The sequence below is a fragment of the Lepisma saccharinum genome, chromosome 26, assembly GCF_977018435.1.
Source record: "Lepisma saccharinum chromosome 26, izLepSacc3.1, whole genome shotgun sequence".
Lineage (NCBI taxonomy): Eukaryota > Metazoa > Arthropoda > Insecta > Zygentoma > Lepismatidae > Lepisma > Lepisma saccharinum.
This window is the reverse complement of record NC_139254.1, coordinates 9,160,433-9,186,289: the sequence shown is the minus strand read 5'-3', so window position 1 is coordinate 9,186,289 and position 25,857 is coordinate 9,160,433. Positions and strand designations below refer to the sequence as shown.

The window sequence follows — 25,857 nt, the reverse complement described above, 5'->3', positions numbered from 1 at the left end:
CATGGATGTTTGTGTTCGTCTGTCCTGAATGAAAATGAGATTAATTGATATGAGTATAATCTGTGGGGAAGGCTGCGCTTAGGGGCCTTTGTTTTAATAAAAAAAAAGTTTATAGGGCACCTGACTGCAACGCGAGAGACCCGGGTTCGATTCCCTGGGTGGGTGATCTAAGCTCGGAATTTGTTCGGCCTTGTCCCCGCATAATGCGGCTCGGGGCACACCCAGCCTCAAATTGATGGACACATGGGGGCAACCCTGGGGAGTAAAGGCTGCCGGAGCGTGGTGCTGATCACGTGGAAACTTATGACTTACTACATTTTCTAAAAGGTTTACAAAACACATTTTTATTGTCGATTATATGAGAAACTCTTAATTTCGGTGAATGTAACGTTTGAAACACACTGCATCGCGCGCAAATATAAAACATAAGACGACGACGAAATTCTCGACGTAACGATGGTGGCGCCGCGAAGGACACGACAATCGTGCTGCCACCTACGGTTAGCTTTGCCCGTTACATGCTGGTGATCTCGCAGTCAGCAACGGCAGCAGAGAGAAGGTGACGGAAGCACAATGGCAACACTGAAGAGAAGTCTCTGGGTGCAACCGGAAGTTTTATAGTCTGTGAAGGTCGTTCAAGTGTCCTTTCGAAGTGGGTCAGAAGAGCCAGCTGTATTCGTTTGTGAATGAAGTTGTACTGGCAGCTGTAATGTGAGAAAAGGTACACTGTTGTCAAAGTTTTACGACCTGATATAATGATCGGTGTTGTGTTTATTTAAATGCGTTGTCTTTTCTGCAGCACTCTATCGGCAGTCTAACCAAACTTAGAGAATTTAGTGCAAGGATTAAATGTCCTCAAGCATTGGATTTACAAGGTAAAATATTTTACAATTACAATGAATAAGCGTGAGGTTGATTGTGAAGAAGGAGCTGAAAGCAAGGTTCCGAGGCTTGAGGAAGAACAGACTGTCAGCAACAATCAGTGCAATGCCGAAGTAGTTCAGCAGGATTCGAACACCGAAAGTACATTATCAAAGAAGCAGCTGAAGAGGTTAAGAAGAAAGGAAAAATGGTTGGAACATAGGAAGGAGAAAAGGGAGAAGGAGAAGCAAAAGTTAAAGGAAAAGAAGCAAGAAGCACGTTTAAATAATATTAAATTAGGCCCTTCTAGGAAAGAACTCAAGAAGTCTAAGATGTCAACCAGCAAGTGCAAAGTTACTGTTGTTATTGACATGTCATTTGACGAACTGATGAATGACAGGGATATTGGAAAATGCGTGAAACAAATTCATCGTTGTTATAGTTTAAATAGGAGAGTGAACGATCCACTACAATTCTACGTGACAAGTTTTAGTGGAAAGACTGAAAAGGAAATGGAGAAACATGATGGATACCAGAACTGGGATGTCAATTTCAGTGGTAAAACTTACACAGATGTATTTGAAAAGACTAATATAGTTTACCTCACAAGTGAATCTGAAAATGTTATAAACACTTTGGAAGATGACAAGGTGTATGTAATTGGGGGTTTAGTTGATCATAATTCACAGAAGGGACTATGTTATAATTTAGCAAAGGAAAAAGGAATAGATCATGGAAGGCTTCCTATTGATGAATACATAAAGCTGAAAACTAGAAAGGTGTTAAGTATTGATCATGTGTTTGACATAATGTTAAACGTTTGCCAAGGAAATTCTTGGGAAGAAGCTTTTCTTAATGTAATACCCCAAAGGAAGGGTGCAGAGAGAAAAAGTGAAGCGGAATAACATTTTTTTTAAATGTGATTTACACCGGGATTTATCATATATATATATATTTTTTTTTTACGTGTGGATGGTAACAATTATTGAAGAGATGTGAAATAAAATTTACAACAGTCTTCCAAATCTATTTTGATTGAGTTACAAGCATTTATATTTTTGCACATTATTTCTCCTGCTATTTATTTGCTGGTCTCTCTGATCTAGTTGCCATGCCGCAATAATAGGGAACTAGGGTAAGACATAGATATTAGTATTTTCCCTCTATCCACCACACTAATTTATTTTTATTGTGATTGAGCTGGTAGTTAGCTGTAGTGACAGTGATTTAATAAATAATGCATTTACATCTTAATATGCATGCATTTAATATTTTGTCATTATTTTTTTAATTTTAGTAATTTTATGTTGTACATTTCTAATGCTAGATTATCTTAAATTAGTTACATCAAGATTATACACTAATATCTATGTCTTGCAAAAATAACTTACATCTGTTATTAATCATTAGACCATGTGAAAGAAAATGGGCTAAATGAATAGCTAATTTTGAATGATGCTCTTTTATGAACACTGTAACATCTTTGCACTCTGATTTTAATAGTAAAACAATGAAATAGGGGTAGAAGAAACTATTACGAACTATTTCAGATATATCAAAGTAGGTTGATTGAGAGTTAGAATCTAAACCTAACTGTTTCTTCTGCAACCTGAAAATATAAAATATGAAGTGACATTGAATATTTATCCTATCATTGACACATTAGGAAATTAACCAATATTCAATGTCACTTCTTATATTATATTTTCAGATTGACAGAATATCTATGGGATAGTTCTTAACAAAGCAGGATGTGCGATGACAATGATATCCCAAATTTTACATTGTAATGCTTCTTCTCAATCAGACTTCTGCATACTTGATTAAGCTGTGTGGTAGAGTGGGAAAGCATCTTACGAGACAAGGAATTTGTTTAATATCATGTGTGACATTTGCGAAATGCATTTCCAGTGCATTTGCTCCCAGCAAGTACCTTTGGAAGTTAACCACAATCTCAAGTTTCAGTTGTGAGAGGTTTTAGTTTCACTATGTTCTATGCACTTACAAATCTGGAAAGTACAGAACTACCAAATTAATCAAACTTAGCCGAACCAACTCCTAATGTTTAAAATGTTAAATGCACAAAATTTAAGTGGCTTCAAACTACTAACAGAGGAGTCCAGCAATGTGAACTTGAGCCAATTTTTCAGACAAGCTAGTATATATCGTAAGATTGACATCGTGCACACACAAACATCCCTAACTGGCAGCATCTCTGCTTGTGTGAATCCTCCAAAATCTTTCTGCATTCTGATTAACGCTTGTGTTGAATATTTTTATTTTGTGAAGTACTATTGGAGATTGGTTTATCATCATTTGTCATTTCCTGCCTCTGGCTGGGTTGGCATAGAAGTCAAGCTAAAGGTAAAGGTAAAGTGCTCCCCTGTGCATAGCACCACGCCATGAAGGCGTATAGGGGGTGTGGGGGTAACGCCCCACACTTTCTTGATCCGGTCGTGAGTGGGGGTGATGTGATCAGCATCACGCCCCTGACCGCCTTTACCCCCCAGGTACCCATGTTATTCGACGCTGGGTGGGCGCCGGGGCCGCTTCCATCGTTAGCAAAGTTCCCGGATTTGAACCAGCCGGGGATCGAACCTGGGACCTTTAGCATGGTAGTCAGATGCGTTACCGACTGAGCCACCGTGGCCAAGCCTCTCCATTTTTTCCTGGTCTTTCACCACTCCTATCTTTCCACGGTGTTCCAATCGTGTCCTCTTCTCCTAACATTCTCCGCTATCTGCTCTTTCCACAGACATCTTGGTGGTTTATATTGCTTGTAATACTTGACATGATACATCAATACATTCGCAAACTTAGTAGAAAAGGTTAATAATGCACTAAAAATGCTGACAAAGGCAGAAATTTATTTAAAAATACACACTATGCACGTGACGTTTCAACCTTCCAGTAAGGTATGCTTCAGACTCTGAACAACTTTGAATCGATTGGAATTTGGTTTATTCATGTGTTATTTGGTTGTGTTTATTAAGCATGGAAACAAGGCTTAACAGTGTTATTAGAAAAGGTTATCAAGATTTCAGTGTATCATATACTTACAATGTCAGTGAAGCAATGAGTGTTTAGCTTAAAGATATTGCTTTCCAGGTTCTGCACATAAATAAAACATTTAGGTTCTATCATTTGGAAGTAGATTCAGTAAGGTTGGCATCATGATCAAAGAAGCAAATATATTTTACATATGCTTAAAATTTGAGAGTGAACATCTTCAAATGAGGTTTCAACTGTTGATACCTACTTTTGTTAAACATTGCAAGTTTATTAGTAAAATTCTGATGAGTGCATATGCTTTGAAATATTGCCAAATGAGTGTTTTTTTATGCAGGTGTTAACCTTAATATGAAGTAGTCTCAGTGGACAGAATAAAATATGGTATCTCGATGCAGCAGGATCATTTTTGAAGTTAGAGTTCATTTCTGAACACACTCTAGTTTTACATCAAACATCCAGATAAAGATGCAGATGGGAATTGCATTGCCTAAAGTTTTATCTAATTTTCACTGACCAAGCCTTAAGATTCATGCGCAGCTGCTTAGAATCTGATGTGCATCGCCTATTTTTTTTTCTTTGAATGCCTATGAGCCACACTAACATTATGATGTTTGATTGATTAATTTGGTGTTTTAAGTCTACTTTATGCACAGTAAGGCTAATCGGGACTGGACCCACAGTTTTAAGTTGAATCTGAACCACTTGTGCCTCCACCATGTTTCGAACCTGGGACCTCTTGATTACAAGGTGACGATGCATTATGATGATGTGAACCAGGAGTGCAGTGATAATTACTTTCTTATATGATGGTAGCTTGTAAGGTTTTATGTTAAATGCAATGTTTTTTAAGTGCTGTAGACAAGATGCAATACCCTCATTTATAGAAATGTGCTTAACACGTTGCTATGAATGACTGTAGGCCATTGTGAATAATTGTCACAATACTTTGACCATATTTACTCATTTGATAGCAACCTAGATGTACTGATTTATTCATACACAGCCTCCTAACACCTGCAAGTTTTTTGCAATACTTGCCTAAAATTGCTGACAGTCAGTCATTTCCACACTAAATATGTCTTTATACCACTCGCCTTAAAAATAAACTTTCAACCTCCAAATGGAAATTTCTGAATGGTCCTGTGTCAAAGTGGACCCCAGAACAGTTTTCCACAACTGTCTACATAATGGGGTTTATTCAGTTTGAGACTTCCCCCACATTTTTTTGTACGAAATCATGCGCAGTAAAAGTGATTAAAGGTACCATCTGTGATTCAAGGCATAGTTTATGAGAAAGACCTTTTGCCATTTACTCTAACCCGTTAACAGTAACATGAAGTATCTGAAGGTGGTTACCATGAATCACTGTGAGCAAAGGAAAGTACGTGAACTGCAGAAGTTTTTTCTTGAGTTACGTTACAGTTTAGAAGATTTTTTTATATTTGAAATAACAAATAACTTCACGTAACTTGATATTGTTTAGATGACATTTGAAAATAATCCAAATGTAGGAATGCATCTCAGATTTACGTGAAAAAGAGGTAAATGTCTGTTATATTGGAGACACATTTCTTCATTTTTACAGAAGAAACTACTTGAGTAAAGTAAAGTGCTCCCCTGTGCATAGCACCACGCCATGAAGGCGTATAGGGGGTGTGGGGGTAACGCCCCACACTTTCTTGATCCGGTCGTGAATGGCGGTGATGTGATCAGCATCATGCCCCTGACCACCTTTACCCCCCAGGGTTTCCCCCAGGTACCCATGTTATTCGACGCTGCGTAAGCACCGGGGCCGCTTCCATCGTTAGAAAAGTTCCCGGATTTGAACCGGCCGGGGATCGAACCTGGAACCTTTAGCATGGTAGTCAGACGCGTTACCGACTGAGCCACCGTGGCCACTACTTACGGAAATGAGTTTCTGTAGCATTTTGAAAGTTCGTGGAGGTATTTTCTCACCTTAGAATGCTGCACAACAAGAAATAAGCACTTTTGATATAATAAACTTTCATTCTGTGCAAAGCGACAACATTATGCTGTTGTTTCCATTATGTACCTGCAGATGGCACGAGCGTCGAAAGCCACGTGGTTTTGCCAGTGTTTCCAAATGTGCCTTTTTTTAAGAGATTTTTTTTAAACTATGCTTATCTTACCTAACCTTGCCGGAAATTGTTCGTGGGGCTATCGAATGGTTTTTGGGGCTGTCTGTCAATGGTTCGTGGGGCTATCCGTCAATGGTTTGTGATGACATAATGAACATGAAAGTAGGTATTTTTCGATTAAGAAGGTTGAAACACTGCATACCCACTCCAAATCAACAAAACACAAGCACAACACGCGATGATCCACAGCTGTGCGCGCCATATTGTATGTTCTGCAATGGAAGAAAGGAACCAAAAGAATTACTCATAATGTGAAAAATCTAAGTTATTTTCGTGTAAAAAGCATAATGGCACCTTCAACTACGTTCCGCAATACACAATTGGTAAGTACGAACCATCCAAAACACAAAATGTCAGATTTTTGTGTGTCTCCGATATAACAGATATTTACCGAAAAAGATTTGAGGTATGTTCTGGAAATAGAAAATTCTGCACAGTATGTGTGTGTGTGTGTTATTGCATCAGTTGCAAACAAATTTGAAGTTCACTTGATGCTCAGATACGCTAATGCACAACTGGAAAGAGGCATTTATGAAATTTTAATAACTTTGTCAATGAGATTAATTACAATGGTGGTAGAATACCATCTTGCTGGACTAATCTGGAATCTGCAATCTTCAATTTAAAAACACCCAGTGGATGATCTCAATACTTCCATCTCCTCCTTTTTAAACTTACCTTTTAAAGGGTGCAATTTTAAATTGATTTTTTCCAACTCCTTAGGATGATGACAGGTGATTATCGAAAATTGAGCAACAGCTACATTTTTCCTCAGCATTTGAAGTTAATTTTGAATGTGACAACAGCATTAAAAAAATCTACAATAATGCTTACTTTTGCAGGAGGTTCATAGAGACAGTCTTTTACATGGAAATACGGATAATCTAGATTTTTAAATATCTTGATATTGCAGATTATAGATATCCACGTAATATATTTCATTAGTATCTGAATATATATCTAATATCCAGATCAGATAACTAACTGAAATATATGAATATATTCCGGGTAACAGCTACTTTTTTTTTGGCTGCATTCTATTTTTGGGAGAAATGCCTCGTTTGCGCCACACCCAGAACAAATGCTGTGGGTATGAATGGTGTAAGAGACAGCAAAATGTCATATAGTACTGTGAAATGCAACTTGCAGTGCAAAGACGAGTGATCCATTTTCTACTGCAATGACAAAGCAATAGTGTCAACAACCAATGGCTCAGTACGTTAGCAGCATTGATCATTTTCAGTATATGATTTAACCAGCAGGAAGTTATTGTTACAAGAATGATAGATATGCACTTTCTGGAATTACAATTATTTTCGTCACATTATTTGTTCACAAATTTTAGAATTACAATTCGATTAGAACACTCGGGTTTACACATCAGTTTCCTGAACATATTTTATGATATTGTAAAAAGTATGTACGAGTTATTGACTTTCCTGCAGAAACGACAATTTTCTTTAGTTAATATACATTTTAGAAATTTATGTATTTTCCTACTTTTCATCGCTTTTCTCTAATTTTGCTAATCATGACAATGCCGAATGAATGGTTCATTTAGTAATTCTTTTATCTAGAGAATTTCTGTCTCTTTGGCTAATTGTGAGTATGAGGAAGAATGATGATAAGCAGTGCAGGGAATGCAGCAGCCGGATGATCCCATCCTTCCAAGAAGGTGTCTTTCCCAGTTTTTATTTCAAGTCCACTTTATGCACAGATAAGCTAATCGAGACTGGATCCGAACCACAATGTGTGTCTGCCATGTATCGAACCTGGGGCCCTTTGATTACAAGGTGACAATTTTCCACTACACTACAGAAGCATTCGCCATCTATCCTCAAGGTTCAAGTAAAACATTCCCCCTCCCCTACCCAACTAACATTCCGTTTAAGGGCCAATAAGATAAAATTGATAAAAATCACATTTTAATGTTATTCACCTTTTGCATAACATGTAATAGTTAATTTTGATATATATGATAATTATCTAGATAGAAAATCCATCATGTTCACGACAATTATCATCCTTGAAAAAGTGTCATTGAGATATTTTTTCAATCAAAATTCTGTCTTCATATCAGTGTATTGAACAATGAAATATTTATTCTATAAAATATGTTGATATATAAATAATCCTACCAAATTTTATTGGTGTATATTAGTAATCATTAATTTGGGTAACACCCTAGTTGCATCACACACATATCAAATTTGAATTAATATGCCACTTACATAGATATGTTATTCTCAAACACTATAGTAGAAATAAATAACTGAAGTAACACTGGTATCAAAATTACCGAATCGTGATAATAAATAACAGAATTTATTTTCCAGAAAGTACAATTATCATACTAGGGAAATCTTTTAAATATCCATGTGGTTGTTTTAAGTTTTTTTATGCAGGAGTAGCATATCAAGCTACTTTTGGGTAAATGTATCTGTAGCGAAGCTATATTCTTGGAAGAGTAGCTGTAGCAATGCTACTTTTAAAATGTAGTGTTCTGATCACTGTCTATTACTGATGCAGTACCAGCAAATGTATTACATGCACAGTCAACAATTTTAGTAGAAGCAATCTAGGAAGTCACAGAAAAGTTTCTATAAAAGCCATTTGATATTGAAGAGAATAGTTGTCAAGTAATATTTTTCATTCAATCACCCTTGTTTTTGGTAAGGAATAGGGGAGCAGCCACTGCACTCTTATTCTTTGCTTCTGCTTAGAGCTTTTTAGAATCACATTTAGATGATGACTGGTCTTTCAGTTTGGCAACAGTGTTCTTTTTAACCAATCGAGCAGGTTCCACCACCTCTGTATTTGATAAGGCTCTATTGTGCCATTGCTCATTTTCATTAACTCCTTGTAAAAAGAAAATCTTCAGTAAGGGAAATTAAACATCGATTACAAGAAGGAATAGAAAATTATATAGTTTCGCATAAGGTAAAGGTAAAGTGCTCCCCTGTGCTTAGCACCACACCATGAAGGCGTATAGGGTGTGTGGGGGTAACGCCCCACACTTTCTTTATCGGGTCGTGAGTAGGGGTGATGTGATCAGCATCACCCCCTGACCGCTTTTACCCCCCAGGGTTTCCCCCAGGTACCCATGTTATTCGACGCTGGGTGGGCGCCGGGGCCGCTTCCATCGTTAGAAAAGTTCCTGGATTTGAACCGGCCGGGGATTGAACCCGGGACCTTTAGCATGGTAGTCAGACACGTTACCGACTGAGCCACCGCGGACAACCATAACTTAGTTTCGCATAAGGTGTATACTTATTTTTTCCTGTCAAAATGTGTGAATATTTAAAGTAAAAAGAACAGCAAGTTGTAGGTTTTGGATTTTTTCCTCACATTCAGTTCTGATTACATCTTCAAGCTGATTATTAAGCTGCATCATAGTTATAAAGAATGCCATTTACGAGTGTCACAACTGCCCTGTATTTCTTATGGAGAATGACCATGCTCACTCTCCACCTTAGTTTTCATTATGAAAAGATTCTCTTGGGCTATCGACCATGTGAGTTGATGGCCACAACTCACCTGGTCAGTAGCCCAAGAGAATCGCTTCATCCTTTGTTGCCAGGAAAGCTTCAGGATTTACTTAGTTTTAATTACTGAAAACAATTTTTTTTTTTTTCCATTTTTCATAACAGCCAGTTCTTCAGCTTTTCTTCTTTCCATCCATGTGTTTTGTGCAGTCATGTAGTGTAACATGTTCATACAGTACTGTTTAGTGACATAACCAGTTCTCGCATAACTTCCTTTATATTAACCTGTAGCACAAGAGCCCGTGAGCCTACCTACAGACTGCTGGCCTTGCTCCCACATGCCGATGTGGGAGATCATCGAACCAGTTATGGGGTGACGTGTGGTCAGCATGATGAACCCCCATCATGTTCAATGTTGTAGGTTTCCATGATGGAGTTGTGCTACTCATTCATAACTTCCCAGTTTCCTCATGATGGTTAGGCGTACCATTTTTTTTTTGGGTCCAATTACGTGGCATTATGATTAGTGCCTAGAGAAAATATGAACCTGATGAAGGGGGCAGTTGTACCCTGAAACGTTGTTTTCTAAACTTCATACTCACTCGAGTAAGTTCAATTTTGTACTAATTTAGTATTGCTTATAATATAACATGATGGCCAGGGCCTACCAACTGACTGCCGACCTCACTCCCACATGCCTCAGCAGAAGTGGGAGATCATCCAATCAGTTACGGGGTGTCGTGTGGTCATCACGACAAATCCCCAGTCGTTGTTGTAGGTTTCCGTGACCGGGTTACGCTACTCATTCATAGCTCCCCAATTTCCTCATGATGGTGGCTGGCCACCAGTCTCATACAGTGGCCAGAAACTTGTGTGAAAGGTTGTTACGCTTCCCCCAGCGTACTCAAACCTGCATGCCCAAATCCTGATACCGTGACTCGAACCCTCAACCTCCTGGTTACGCTACCATCAGGTTATCTTCCCAGGTCCTTCCCCTTTCACTCTGGCTTAGGGGTTAGCGATTTGTTTAATTTGAAGTTGAGGCTGTTTTCTGCGTGGACCACACAGCATCGGAACGGGCCAAAACAGCACCCACACAGTGTGGAAGAAGATTCAGAACTGTGTATTTATGCATATACACATGGCAACTGACCAGCCCCCACCCTTCTGGGACAAAGACCCTTCGTTGAGCTGAAAAGACAGCAAGTCATTGGGAAAAATTAACATTAGAATTCCTGGCTAAGCAGCAAGAGGCAACCATGACACAAACACAGCTTCACACCTGTGTCTGTTAAAAACCACACATCAGTGCTCTTGACATGAGCACTAAGTGGTGAATATACAAGAGTTTGGCTTTTTATGCTTTGAATGATGATAGCAAAGTTGTGGAGCTAAGTCAGACTACCTATAGATGTATTGGACCAGTAAAATTAAGTGTTGCTATTTTTGACTTTGATTATTTGACTATATTTGATTGGCTTCAAATCTAATAATTTACCTTCACTATCAAGTGTTGTTTCCATATATTGAGTTTTGATTATAATTTTCAGAACTACCACTGCAAAAAAGATGCTTGTTCGGAAGCAAAGCTTAACAGCCATTGGTCCTGTTCTTGGTTTGGTGGGGAACTACCCAGGTAGTCAGCATCAGATCAGGGTGTTGACAATAAACGATGGGGAAATCCAAGAGTCAACCTTGTACAGACTACAGAAGGGTAAGTGTTACAAGACTCACTTTTAGAAAAAGTATTTTTTGAACTGACTATGCGATGAGATTTTTTCACCTATTTGGACCCTGGAAATTGGCAAATTTCATGATCATAAAACTAAATTTTAGGGAATAGTAAATACAGTAGAATTCTGATTTTACATTTCAGTTTATTTTTGTGCTTTATATTAGGGTCAAAATTGCCCTAATAAAGGCACATGGTGGTTCTGATCCCATTTTAACTATAGGTCCAGTCACAATTAGCCATTCTATTTTTAAAGTAAAAATTAAAGCAAATTCAAATTTTAGTAGATTTCCACTGATACCGATGTTTGAAAATTGTGACATTTAAAAGTTGTTCAAAATATTAGTGTGTAAGCATTCCATTTCAATTTATCAAAAGTTTTGCTTCAAAGTATTCAAGAATGACATCATATTGTGCAATCACAAATCCAGTTTTTCACATAATACTGGTACAAAATAAATGGCAACTTTGAATTTTGCATGCCATTTGTGCACATCCCGTGAAAGTAAAAAATGCCAGAAAAATATCGAGATGGCCACTTCTTGGTTGTAATGATTCCATTGAAACTTAATGGGAGTGTTAAAACCCAGAGCTATCCATGACTGTACATAAATCCCAATGGATACTTTTCCCGGTGGAGGCACATAGTGGTCAGATCCCACATTAAGTTGTAGGTCCTGTCCTGATTAGCCTTACTGTGCATAAAGTGCACTTAAAACACCAAATCAATCAATCAATCAACCAACGGATATTTTCCAAATACTGATGCATCGTTTCGACCCTATTTTATACATTTTACATTTCTGGTACACATTCAGTAACAGCTAATATCATATTTTATGTGTGGGGCCCAACATCCAACCCTCCCTTCCTCAATATGCCTTAAAGGTATGTTGCAATATGCAGGCGTTAGCTTTACCTTTTTACATTTAACTGTTCACTCCCCACCCCCAAAGTAAGATCAAATCATTTCAACTTCCAAAAGAAAATTAATAAGAGCATTTGCATAATAATTCCACAAAATTGATCTCAAATCTTGAAATACTGAAGCTATAGGATGTTGGGTGTTTAAAAGATAATGATTGATTGAATTGGTGTTTTAAGTCCACTTTATGCACACTAAGGCATAAAAGATAAGTCTTGTTTTGTGAGGTTTTACATAGGGTTGAATCAGTACCACTTTGTCCTCGTACCACCTGAAACTCTTAAAGATTCCCACTGATACTAATGCTTGAAATTAGTAGTAATTAAAATTTGTTCAAAATATTGATTCATTAGTGTAAAGTATTCCACTCCAGTTATAAGCATCAATTTATCAAGGATTTTGTTTTAAAATATTCAAGAAATTACATCAGAATGTTAAAATACATGTTATGTAATCGCAAAATTCAGTTTTTCACACAGAACTAGTGCAAAATAATTTTAAGATAATTAGACTCCATAAAAGTATCGCATGGCTAGGGTTACCAGATCACTATAAGGGAAAAAGTAGGACATGTTGTCCTAAACTGTAGAACTTTAGTCAAAATGTAGGACACAAATTGTTCACAGTAAATAATATACATTACTAATTACTAGAGCATGTTTGCGTAAAATTGACACATTTTAAGTATTTCTTTAAATAATGATTTTTTTTCATGATTCCTTACATACAAAATTCCCAAACTTGTAATCAATATTAAACGATTTACTTCTTACTATACGTGTTTTCATTCGTACTTCTCAGAGGAGCGAATCTTTCTCAAAATTTCAATTTGTTCCGTATACCCCTTACTTTACATTCAAAATATTGAATAACAGTAGGAAACATCTTGTAGGATTACTTCTATTGTTATAAATGCTAAAGCAAGAAATTACACTCAATTCTTCATTGATTATAGCTTCAGTCTTTGTTCTAGCCCAAAACATTTGTTTTTGCAATGTCTGAATCAAAGGAAATCTCTCTTTCCAGCTTTGAAAGGCAAACTTAATGATTTCTCTTTGTTGAACTGAAACACATACAGTAAAACCTCATTAATCCAGACTTTGCTTAATCCGGACAGACAAAAGGCCAAAAAAAAAAGCAGAATGCAAGGTTTGAATTGATTGATATGGTGTTTTAAATCCACTTTATGCACAGTAAGGCTAATCAGGACTGGACCTACAGTTTAAAGTGGGATCCGAACCACTGTGCCTCCACCAGGTTCGAACCTGGGACCCCTTGATTACAAGGCAAATACTCTTCCACTGAGCCATTGGGGAGGCTCTGCAAGGTTTTAAATGTGGCTAGAAGTCAACAAGAGAACTTCCCAAAGAAAAGGCAGTCAACCACTGATGAAATTCAGTTTCCCACAGACTTTGTACTGCATAGTGCATTTAGGCCTATGCCCTTTGAACACACCATAATAAACGTGTTTTGTTGCTATAACCTGAGTTTTAATGCAGTTTCTACTGTTCTTTTAGGTTATTTCAGTTAATCTGGACTTTCATTAAACCGGTCAACTTATCCCCCCCTCCATTAGTCCAAATTAACGAGTTTTTACTGTATTTTCTTAATTCAAATTATGTGATGCTCCAAATGTAGGGCATGTATGATTTTTTCCAAAATTCTCCTGCCGTGCATAAAGCCAAAATGTAGGACATGTCTGGGAAAAAGAGGACGTCTGGTAACTCTATACATGATATTTTGGAGATCCCTTGAAAGACGAAAATGCTGGTATTGGTATCGGATCCGCCAGTTTTATCCCGTCTTTTGTTTTTGCTAAGTTACTTCATGAGATGCAATCATAATCTTGCAGGATGGACTCTCCAATTTCGTCTGGGCCCTACCTTGCTCGGAAGGAAAGTTACAATATATGTAAACCACCCTGAAAATGTTGATGAGGACTTTATTAGGAATAAATACCATCCGCTTGCTTGGAAGAGTGATAGCGGAAACCATTCTGACGACACAGCAATATATGCAGATGTGTCCGTTCGGAGAGCTGGGTCATTTCATTACTACTTCACCTATGAAGGAAGGTGAGTATCCTAACATCATAGCAAGTAACATATGTAAAATTTGTGTAGTTTTTTTATTTTTTTTTTATGAAATACTTCTCAGCAGGGTTGCATAATTTCTAGTGTGTTGATATAACTGACTGAATGTATGGGTTCAAATTGAATCAACATTTCTCAGTATCATCCCGAGTTCTGGTATCTCACAAGGCATGCAAAATGATGATAGAGATTTTCTCAGTGCAAATGTCTTGTGATTTATTTTCAAGTTGGGAAGAATGATCTTTCCAATTTGGAACATATGAGGGATTGAGAGCACAAGTGGCGTAACTCCATTCAAGACAGTTTTGAGAAAAACATACATTTAAAGAACTTAGTATTATCTTTAGCTGTTGAAGCACAACACAGTGGTGCCTCTGTGAGCAAGAATTTGAAACTTAGGAGATACTAACTTCTAGCACTGGAATGTTAATACTTCACAGTTGTAAATTATACAGGGTAAGTCAAAATGGTGGACCCGATTACAGAAATTTATTCTGTGAAATCTAATAAACATATGTTATTGTGAGAGACGCGCTTCAAAAGGTTAACTTTCAAAGTTTAGTTTCCACGCAGTGTTTCCACTTTCTACCGCTAGGAGTCAGCAGCGAGCAGGAAAATGGCGTTGACTGGAGAACAGAGATCTTTCTGTGTGCTTGATTATCATGTGAACAAGTCTGATTAGTGTGCAATGGCATTTCCATACCAAATATCGGAGAGAACCACCTACGGGGAAGGCCATTCGTAAGTGGTATGAACATTTCAGAGATTCGGGCTGCATCTGTAAACTAAAATCAACTGCCCATCCATCGACTGGGGAAGAGACAGTGGAATGAGTGTGCACATGTTTCGTGCGGAGTCCACAGAAGTCCACCTACCGGGCAGCGAGAGTACTTCAACTTCCACAGAAAACTGTCTGGCAGGTTCTGCGGAAACGTTTACAAATGAAACCCTACCGCTTGCAACTAGTTCAAGCCTTAAAAGACACTGATTATGCTTTGCCCTCATCCTTCTGTGCTGATTTCCTCGCGTTAATGGAAACTGATGGGTTCTCTGAGAGGTTAATTTACAGTGATGGAGCAACTTTTCACCTTTCAGGGAAAGTGAATAGACACAACATAAGGATTTGGGGAACTGCTAACCCCCATAAATTTGTGGAACACGAAGGCGATTCTCCCAAAGTGAATGCCATTTCCCATGAAAAGATGTATGGGCCCTTTTCCTTCCATGAACGTACTGTGACAAGACTTGTTTTCCTAGATAGGCTGCAACTATGGCTCCATCCCCATCTTGCAGAGGATAACGCAGATTTCATTCTCCAATTGGATGGTGCCCCTGTGCATTACCATGGCAGCATTCGGGACCATCTCAATGGGGCATTGGAACAACATTGGATAGCCCGTGCATGTCCGGAGGATCGACCTCTCCTTCATTGGCCACCTCGTTCCCCCGACTTGACCCCATGTGATTTCTTCATGTGGGGTTTTGTCAAGGATCATGTTTACGTACCACCACTTCCAACAACTGTGGATGACCTGCGTGCCAGTATCACAGCAGCCATTGCTGATATTGACCGCAACATGCTCTACACAAGGTTTGGCAGGAGATAGACTATCGGCTTGATGTGTGCAGTGTTACGCGAGGTGCTCACATAGAACACTTGTTGTTTTTTTTAAAAAAAACTTTGACAGTTTACCTTTCTTAGCACATGTCTCACAATAACATTTGTTTATTATATTTCACAGAATAAATGTCTGAAATCAGGTCCATCATTTTGACTTACCCTGTACATGCAACTTAATTTCCCCTCATACATAGATTACTCCTGCAATTAAATTCAGGTGAACAAAATTGGTCCAGATGGAAAGATTGATTCATTTGGTTTATTTTACTTTGCTTTTCTGTCACTTTTGGCTAATTGCGAAGATGAGATATTTGTGATTTGATGAATTGATGAAGGGACACTTGCAAAGAACACTCATAACCAGGCTGGAACTCGAATCCAGGGTGCCTAATATAGTAGCAGGCTGTGATAACTGCATGCCACAGATAGAAAAATAAACTAGAAAAGTTTATTCTTGCAGTCACATAGTGTGTGCAATTTGCTACCAGGAGTGACAGAGAAAAGTGGTCAACCTAAAAGCTGAACTTCACTCTGTAGTAAATAAAATTACTCTTAGATCTCGGTGAAATGATGAAATAAAAGATTACTGAAGCTGATGTCTTTGCTCATAACATTTGGAACAAATTCTGTATTATTATTATTTTCCTTGTAGTTTACGGTTCTTACAAGCACATGAACACAATTTTTTATGTAACATTTCATGAGAACACACGTTCCCTTCATCAGACCTTTATTCCTAAAGGTCTTTTCTACTCTTATGGTGGGCACCATACATGCTAGCAAGGGAAGAGGGAGGAGCGGGGAAGCGACCGATCCAGCGCGATAAGAAACTTAACATCCTCTACCTTGTAACTCTCGGAGCCACCACTGTTGTCTGGTTGGTCTGCGACGTATTCCCCGTTCCCCACTTCCCTTGCCAGCATATAGGGTAGAAAAGACCTATTGTTTGAGTAATGTTAGCATTGTTTAACAATTCTATTGTTGACATTGAACAGATTGTTTTTATTAAATAACTATTTATATTGCAATGTGGTTTCCAGCATGCCAAAAAACAAGTATTGTAAAAACTATGTTCTAATTCTCAAATTTTACACGGGTTCATTAATATGAGAAAAGTATAAAGTGTGCGAGATTTGAAAACTGTACAAGAAAAGAGAATCCATAAGTCAGATTTCTTAGGTTTTGCTTACAGTAGAACACAACCCTGTAGTGTACTAAATGTATGAAAATTGTAATCAAGCGTACTTAATCATTCTTGAACATTTGACTATCGGAGGTAGTTTATTTTTTTATATATGATTTTTTATGGAAAAAAATGGCTTACTTGCCCCTTCTTGGAAACCATTACTGAATTTATATGGAGAGTTATGCTTTCTCTGTCCCAGGATTCCATGCAGCAAGCAAATGAAAACAAGTGCTCTGCACAGTTTAGTGACTTGAGAGAACTTTGCTTTGCTCCACCGACTCCTGGTACACAACATATTACTAGACACTACTTTATAAAATATTAAGTTAATATAGTGCATAAATGTTCTATTATCAATTTTACAGTGAGAATGTTGGTTATCAAGGATCCGGCTATTTTCTCGTCGATCCCGTTTTGGCATATGGAACAGACGAAGTTCTCCCGTTGGATTGCGTTCAGTGTCAAACTGTCTTGGCAAAAAGTTTAGGCCCATTTCAAACATGGGAAGCTAAGCTAAGAGTTACTAAAGAGAGTGGCTACAATGTTGTTCATTTCACACCAGTTCAGGTAAGTCACCATTTCAGTGTCACAGGTCAATAAATTAAGTCTGACATTCCTAAACCCAATGGTTGTTGCAGCAGCATACACCATGCATGTCTACAAACAATGAAGGCAGTGGCGGCTTGTAATCACACATTCGCTATTATCTCAAACGGCTCATTTGCAGACCCATGCTTATTGAGACTTTTTTCTTCTATTATAGTGTACTTTCACCTGTGTCAGTTTGCGATTTTACTTATGAGACACCCTGTATATTGTCCATTCTGGGAAATATCAAAGGGAACTGCATATTACTTTAAAATAAGGAGAAAAGAATGCTTATATAAATTTGCACTAATTTAAATAATAATATTACATGTTATTTATTGAGAGATTGTATCTGTATTGATAAATTATATTTCCTTATATTGACTCATCCTGGCAGAATACAGATTAACCTTTTGGAGCCCAATGCCATTTTCACATGTAACCCCCTTGATGCCCGAGCCGACTTTGAGCAAAATGCAGAGTTTCAATTAAGTGAGTGTAGATCGGAGGCTAATTGCCTTAGACAGATGAGTGATATACCGTTGTACGCGGAATGAATGAGAGATTTATACTATATAAAATTTATGCAAATTCGGCATATATGTGGTGGGGGGAGAACACTCAAATTCCAAAAGTTCCGAAAAAATGGGGATTCCCCCTCCCCTCAAGAAAAAAGTACATGGCAGTGTTGACATGCACATGGAAATTATCGCTGACATGTAAGGAACACAAAAATATTTGCATTACGTATGACCAATGTAACGCGAGTTGTACCCCCAAAAGGAATGGTCAGCATGCCACTGATTCAAGCTTCAAAAAAATGCAGCGGCACCTTGAAATGACTGTAGCTCAGAGGCTAATTGCCTTAGATAGATGAATGATATACCTTTGTATGCGGAATGAATCACCGATTCAGACGTTATAAAATTCATGCACATTCGGCGTATATATGGAGGGGGGAAGGGGGAATCCCCCCAAAATCTTTCTTTTTTAAAATGAGCCCCCCCCCCCCCCCCCCGAAAAGAAGGACATGAAAAGGTCAACATGCACATAGAAATTATCGCTGGCATGTAAGAAACAGAAAAATATTTGGATCATTTACATATGTTACCAATGTAGTGCGAGTTGTACCCCTGAAACGAAAGGCCTGTGCGTCACTGTCTCAAGCTTCCAGGAGGAAAAGCTAGAACGGAGTGACAAAAGCGTGCCAATTCTTGCAGCTACTTTCAAATTCTATTTTTAGACAATGCAGGGTAACCTTTGTAGCCATTTGTGAAACACTGTGCTCAAGAACAAAGGCTTTTCTTCAGCGTAACTCGAACTTACATTTTTATGACACAGTTTCAAGAACCCCTCTTCCCCTCCCCTAACTCCCAACCCCCACTTGCTCCCACACGGAAAACATTCCTTTTGACTTCAGGTACCAATATATATAAACTTCCTTCCAATGCAGTTTCCAGGGGTGATGGAAACGCATTGCTTTAGAACAACAAAGCCGGCCTTCCTTTGTCAGCAAAATGTTTCCCTTGAAAAGAGATGCAAAAAAGAAGTCTCCTTTTCCCCCGCCATTTTCATGAAAAGAAGAAACTTACAACAATCATTTCTGTTAAATACATGTGTTAACAACAATATGAAATAAGAAAATCTACATTCTAGCAAAAAATTGCGAAGGTATGACGTAAAAACTACGATCTTGACAGAGTGTCTCGATCGAGACCGTCGGGCTCCTAAAGGTTAATGTGTTCTGTCCCTATTTTTCTTGTCCCATTATATTTGTGGGATATTTATTTTTGTAAACTCTGCCCAAAATGCAAATTTACATATTTTTGGGAATATTAATACCGTTTCTAAGTATACTGTGCAATATTGTGTATTTCAGGAACTTGGAGCTTCAAATTCTTCGTACAGCTTGAGTGACCAGTTGAAGTTGAACCCTATCTTCAGCGAAGGCAATAAGGAGAAGATCACGATGGATGATGTTGCGAAGCTCATTGAGAAGATAAAGGTTGATTGGAAGGCAAGTATAAGTTCACATTTTTAACAGAAGAGAGCCGGGATTGTAGGCGATATTTTTCTGAAGCAAACTGTGCTTTTAACACAATAGGGACTGAAAAGAATGTTTACATATGTTCATGAATTTCTAGGAGCTCTACATATCATTGCTAGAGGCATGCATATTTCGTTTTTGACGAAAACACTAAATGTGAAATAACACATTGTAATGTTAATTTTTCATGTTTGAAAGGTGTTAGGTGCATTTTCTTACCCTGTTTTGTCACGTAATAATGCGAAATAAACTGCTAAATGCAAAATAGACTCTTAAACATGAAATTTTGAGTTTATTTACAGACTTGACACTTTCAGAAGTCGGAATTATCCTGCGAGTTATGCAATTCATGGAAAATTGATTAATTCTGCTGTAAATATTTGAGGAGCAAAAATGGATCTCTTTATACTGAAATAAACTTAATATTCTGCTAATGACATAAATGTGTTATTTTAGAAACTATGTTTATTTTGCATAGTAAGTGCAGTTTTTAAATCAATTTTAGGATTACTAACTAACTAACTCTCTAGCCTTCTTAAACCCGAAGGTTCATGGCTGCAGCAACACAGGCCTTCCATGTTTCCCTATTTTGAGCAAGTTCTATATACTCTTTTCCATCCCTACCGATTTCCCTTAGGTCCATCTCAACGTTGTCCCTCCATCTTCGTCTTGGCCTTCCTACAGGTCTCTTACCATCAGGTTTCCCAACAAGAATCCTGTAAACTCCTCTTTCCTCTCCCATTCGTGCCACATGGCCTGCCCACCTAAGTCTTCTTGATTTAATTATTCTAATAATATCTGGACATGAATACAAATTATGTAGTTCTAAATTATGTAACCTTCTCCACTCACCTGTCTCCTCATCCCTTTTAGGTCCAAATATTTTCCTAAGGATCTTATTTTCAAATACTCTCAATTTATGTTCCTCTTTCAATGTAAGGGACCAAGTTTCACATGCATATAATACTACAGGCAAAATTACTGTTTTGTATATTTTAACTTTCAGTTTCTTAGATATTAAACGAGAAGACAAAAGTTTATGAAGAGAGAAGTAACATGCATTTCCTGAATTAAGCCTACTTTTTATTTCCTCTTTAATATAATTTTCATTTGTTAATATTACTCCTAAGTATTTGAATTTGGAAACTGGTTCAAACGAGTTGTTATCAATAATTAGATTTTGATTATTACCTAACACTTGGTTTCGGCCTGTAAGCATATATTTAGTTTTCTCTTTGTTAACTTCCAAACCTATGTCTTTAGCAGTTTTGAAAAATATTTTAGCATTATTCTTAATTGTATTCACATCATCCCCCAGTAAGTCTACATCATCTGCATATGCTAACAACTGAGTCACACCATTTAATTTTAGTCCTTCTTTAGTTTCTTTTACCTTCCTAACAGCATATTCTAAGGCAAAATTAAAGAGCAATGGAGATAATGCATCTCCTTGTTTTAACCCATCATGAATTGTAAATTTGTCAGACATATTAATACCCACACGAATTTTACTTTCTGTTTCACTGGTGCATACTTTTATCATACTAACAAGCTTCTTAGGTATTCCAAACTCAACTAATATATTATATAGTTTATCTCTTTTGACTGAATCATATGCTTTTTTGAAATCAATGAATAGCTGATGGACATTTTGATTATATTCCCACTTTTTTTCAAGTGTCTGTCTGATGTGAAAAATTTGATCTGTAGTTGATCTGTTACGTTTAAATCCACATTGATAATCACCTATAATTTCATTAGCATATGGGGTTAGTCTTGTTAAAAGAATGTTAGATAATATTTTATATGTTGTTGAGAGTAGAGAAATTCCACGGTAATTATTGCAGTTCATTTTATCACCTTTTTTAAACACAGGAACAATTATGGATTCTTTCCACTGTTGAGGGATTTCTTCTTTATTCCATATTAAACAGATTAATTTATGAATTTGATACATTAATGAATTTCCACCATATTTAATTAACTCAGCTGGTATTAAATCAATGCCAGGTGCTTTGTTATTCTTTAGCCTTTTAATAGCATCTTTAACTTCAGTCAAGTTGGGTTCTGGAACTAAAGGTTCTGCTGTGTGTACTTCATTCACTTCTGATTTATCTCCTACGTGGACATTTAAAAGGTCATTAAAGTAGTTCTTCCATCTATTTAGAATATCACTTGGGTCAGCTAGAAAATCACCGTCTTTATCTTTTATCAAGTTTACTTTAGGTTGCCACCCCTTTCTAAATTCATTTACACCTTTATATAAATCTCTGATATTTTTATTTTTGCTGTTTGTTTCAATTTCGTTAATTTTGCTTTTCAAGTAATCTCTTTTTTTACTTCTAAACGTGCGGTTAACTTCTCGCTTTATTCTATTATAATTGTTTAGATTTGTATCATCAGAGTTATTTAACCACCTAAGTCTAGCCTGATTTCTTATTTCTATTAGATTATGACATTCATTATCAAACCATGGCTTACTTTTTCTTGGTTTATGGTATCCTATACTTTCTTTAGCTGCTGATTCTATTGCATTACGTATGTGCTCCCAATTCTTATTTACGTCTGTTTCATTTATATTTTCATCATCATTTAAATCCTGCAAAACATCAAATCTATTTGACAGTTTAATTTGGTAATCTTTCTTAATTCTTTCATCAGTAAACTTTCCTGTATCAAATTTTAGAACTTTTAGATTTTGTTGCTTATGATTTATCACTGAGAGTCTTTCTCTTAATTTAGCAATTACTAAATAATGGTCACTAGCACAGTCAGCACCTCTATGTGTACGGACGTCAATTATACTAGTATGCCTTCTCTTATCAATGAGAATATGATCTATCTGATTGTGAGTTTTACCATCTGGAGAAGACCAGGTATATTTATGGATATCTTTATGTTTAAAAGTGGTACTTTTCACAATTAAATTCTTTGAGGTTGCAAAAGTAATCAATCTTATACCATTATCATTACTTAATTCATGAAGACTTTCTTTACCAATCGTGGGTTTAAATGTCTCTTCTTTGCCAATTTGCGCATTACAGTCACCTAACAGAATTTTCATATCATACTGAGAAAATTTATCAAAGACCTGTTCTTACTCTGCATAAAAATCATCTTTAGTATTATCATCTTTATCTTCCGTTGGTGCATGTATGTTTATTAAAATAATTTTACACCACCTACCCTGTAAAACTGCATATGATATCCTATCATTAATAAATTCTACTGTTTTAAGAGCCGATATAATTCTATTATTTATGAAAAAGCCTGTTCCAAAATTATGATTTTCAGTACCACCATAGAAAAAAGTATAATTTTTAGTTTTACAATTCCCTTCTCCTGGCCACCTAACTTCCTGGACAGCTACTACATCTAATTTATACTTAACTATCTCATTAACTGTACACTGAAATGCCCCAGGCCGGTAAAGGCTCAGAACATTCCAGGTGCCTAATTTAATATCCTTCTTCCTAACGTAGATCTTATCCTTAGTCCAGAGACCTCCCAAAGTAGTCCCCACCCGGAGATCCGAACGGGGGACTATTTTACCTCCGGAATATTTTACCTTGGGAACATCCATGGCCTTATATTGTTGTTTCTTGACATGTGTTTTTACAGTGCAGAGTTGTCAGCTCTACGCCTAACCCCCAATATGAATGGAGGAACTACTACACAAGACGAACACAAACACATTAGATGACCATAATACCCCTTGGTACCCTGATGTAGGAGCACTAGTGCATTTGTTTGTATCAGCCTCCATTTCCCCGCAAATGGGAAAAAAGGGATTTTTTTATCACCCATCTCAATAATCCACTGATGGTCGTATGAAATCGAAAATAAAGGATTCCCAGATAACAATATTGTCATCTTCATCACAGCGTTGGCGCTATCAAAGAGTAGCTGGGGAGGAAAGAGGGGGGGGGGGGGCATTGCCAATATAACAAAATCCCATCACATGCAAAATGTATACTCATGGCAAAAGTTGGTCTATGTGTGCTGGAGCAAGTGATGGCATCATGGGGGGAGGGGGGGTGGACACCCCAGCTCAGGAAAGAACCAGATCTGGCTCTAAAGGAGCTAAGTTGCTAACAGTTCTGCCAGCTGCTGCAGAGAGAAGAACCTCATGGAAACAATCCCTCATGCCCTTAAGACCATAGCTACAATTCCCACCTCCAAATGAAAACTGATTATCAGTTCCATAGTTGAACTTGGCAGACTAGTGCTGGAGTCCATATGTTGTATTGGCACTTTTATGGGTTGTCCTATTCGTGATCTTCATAGACCCATGTCCCTATTATGCAAAAGTATACCATGTTTGATAATAAGTTGGATACAAGTACAGTAGATTCGTGATTAACCGAGTCTCCGGGTTAACCGGGGGAGTGTTTGAAAAACATCACGCTTCATAACAGAACCCCCTGTTTGTTTATGAAGTCAAGTCACCATCCATGCTGCACGTGTTTGTTACATTGTCGGTGTATCCGATTGTTACGGTGGTGTTTAATTTTAGGATTATATTAACAATTTTAAAACCAAAATGTCATTTTATATACTGCTTTTTCACTGCTATAACACAGAGATTTGATTTTATTTATCGCTTTTTAGCCCGAAATTGACTGTTTTTGTACCAAAATTTTGCTGTTTTAAAACCTCTGACAATAAAGTTCAGTGAATGATCCTGAATATCGAAAGTAGACGAATTCTTAATGAAACCTACCTTGCTGTCCTTCGAAGTAGTCCCCTCCCATGGCTATGCACCGTTGAGAACGGCTGCACATGTCCTGGAAACTTTTAGAAAAGTCTTCTTTCGGGATGGTGTTCAAGACCCTCGTCACGTTCCGTTGGATGTTCGGAATATCCTCAAATCTCTGACCTTTCAAAGCGATTTTGAGGCGTGGGAAGAGAAAGAAATTTGGAGGATTCAGATCCAAATGTCTTGCAATGCATTGCTACAGAGGATGAGAGCTGGTGTGTGAGGTACGACCCTGAAACTAAATGCCAAAGCATGGAATGGCGTTTTCCTTCATCACCCCGTCGGAAGAAGGCCAAGGCGGAAAAATTGTTGTACCCTCCGGCAGGAATTCCTTGTGGATCATGCCATCACTGTCAAAGGATAAGCATCGTCTTGATGCGTGATTTTTCCGCCTAGACCTTCTTCCAACGGGGTGATGCAGGAGAACGCTATTCCATGCTTTGGCATTTTGTTTCAGGGTCGTACCTCACACACCAGCTCTCATCCTCTGTAGCAATGCATTGCAAAACATTTGGATCTGAATCCTCCAGATTTCTTTCTCTTCCCACGCCTCAAAATCGCTTTGAAAGGTCAGAGATTTGAGGATATTCCGGACATCCAACGGAACGTGACGAGGGTCTTGAACACTATCCCAAAAGAAGACTTTTCTAAAAGTTTCCAGGACATGTGCAGCCGTTCTCAACGATGCATAGCCATGGGAGGGGACTACTTCGAAGGACAGTAAGGTAGGTTTCATTAAGAATGCGCCTACTTTCGATATTCAGGATCATTCACCGAACTTTATTGTCAGAGATTGTATTTACCAAAAATATGTGCCCCTAATCATTACTAATTAAAAAAGAGACTTGAAAATATCTCTACAATGCTCTGTGATGCAAAAATCCAGTCTCATATGGTATTTACCTCAATCCTTAACATCTGCTTTAATCTTCCGTAGATTTTATTGCATTCAGAGCATTCCACGAAAAGTGGTCCTACTCCATGCAATTAACAATGAATTAATATGAAAATTATTATTGTTTTTAATTGCGTTAAGGTATAAATGTTTGTGAATGTCTATAATTTGCACATTCACCAACAAAAATTACTCTCATCTGTGGATGATATGCTTCACAGCCAAATGAAGTCAAAATTTGTTACATTTTTAAAGTGTCACGTACATAACACACTTTTGTTAAAGCTTTTCATGCATTCAGCCTATGTCATCATATTAAAGTCAAATATTGTGTGTAAAATGACAGACATGTAATGCTGGAATGCCCCATACTCGGTTTTGGTAGGCAGCAAGAGGAGACTCTCACAGTCTCTAAAAGTGGAAATGCAAGTATATATATAATTTCACAAGTTTAGATGCTAATAACTATTGAAGAAAAGTGAAAATGTTTTCTC

At 37.5% G+C, this 25,857-nt stretch overlaps 2 protein-coding genes across 3 annotated transcripts in view; both read left to right on the top strand.

The window, feature by feature from the left end:
* LOC145979518 (glycogen debranching enzyme) overlaps window positions 1-25,857 on the top strand; it is a 111,949-nt gene that overhangs the window by 5,571 nt on the left and 80,521 nt on the right. The window contains exons 1-5 of one of the 2 annotated variants that reach the window (XM_083112462.1): window positions 561-721; window positions 11,068-11,231; window positions 14,027-14,249; window positions 17,440-17,641; window positions 19,542-19,679. In XM_083112462.1, the coding sequence (XP_082968588.1) occupies window positions 11,087-11,231; window positions 14,027-14,249; window positions 17,440-17,641; window positions 19,542-19,679 (708 nt within the window). In that variant the 5' untranslated portion in view covers window positions 561-721; window positions 11,068-11,086. Of the gene's footprint in view, window positions 1-560; window positions 722-11,067; window positions 11,232-14,026; window positions 14,250-17,439; window positions 17,642-19,541; window positions 19,680-25,857 lie in introns of those variants that run through there. The other variant, XM_083112461.1, reaches the window with a different exon arrangement.
* On the top strand, window positions 715-1,793 carry LOC145979519 (tRNA (guanine(9)-N(1))-methyltransferase Trmt10A). The gene has a single exon (XM_083112463.1). The coding sequence runs from the start codon at window positions 897-899 to the stop codon at window positions 1,764-1,766; it is 870 nt and encodes a 289-aa protein (XP_082968589.1). The 5' UTR covers window positions 715-896; the 3' UTR covers window positions 1,767-1,793.

Bases quoted from the DNA above. Each gene is read 5' to 3' on its own strand.
- LOC145979519 (XM_083112463.1), top strand. From the start codon at position 897: ATGAATAAGCGTGAGGTTGATTGTGAAGAAGGAGCTGAAAGCAAGGTT.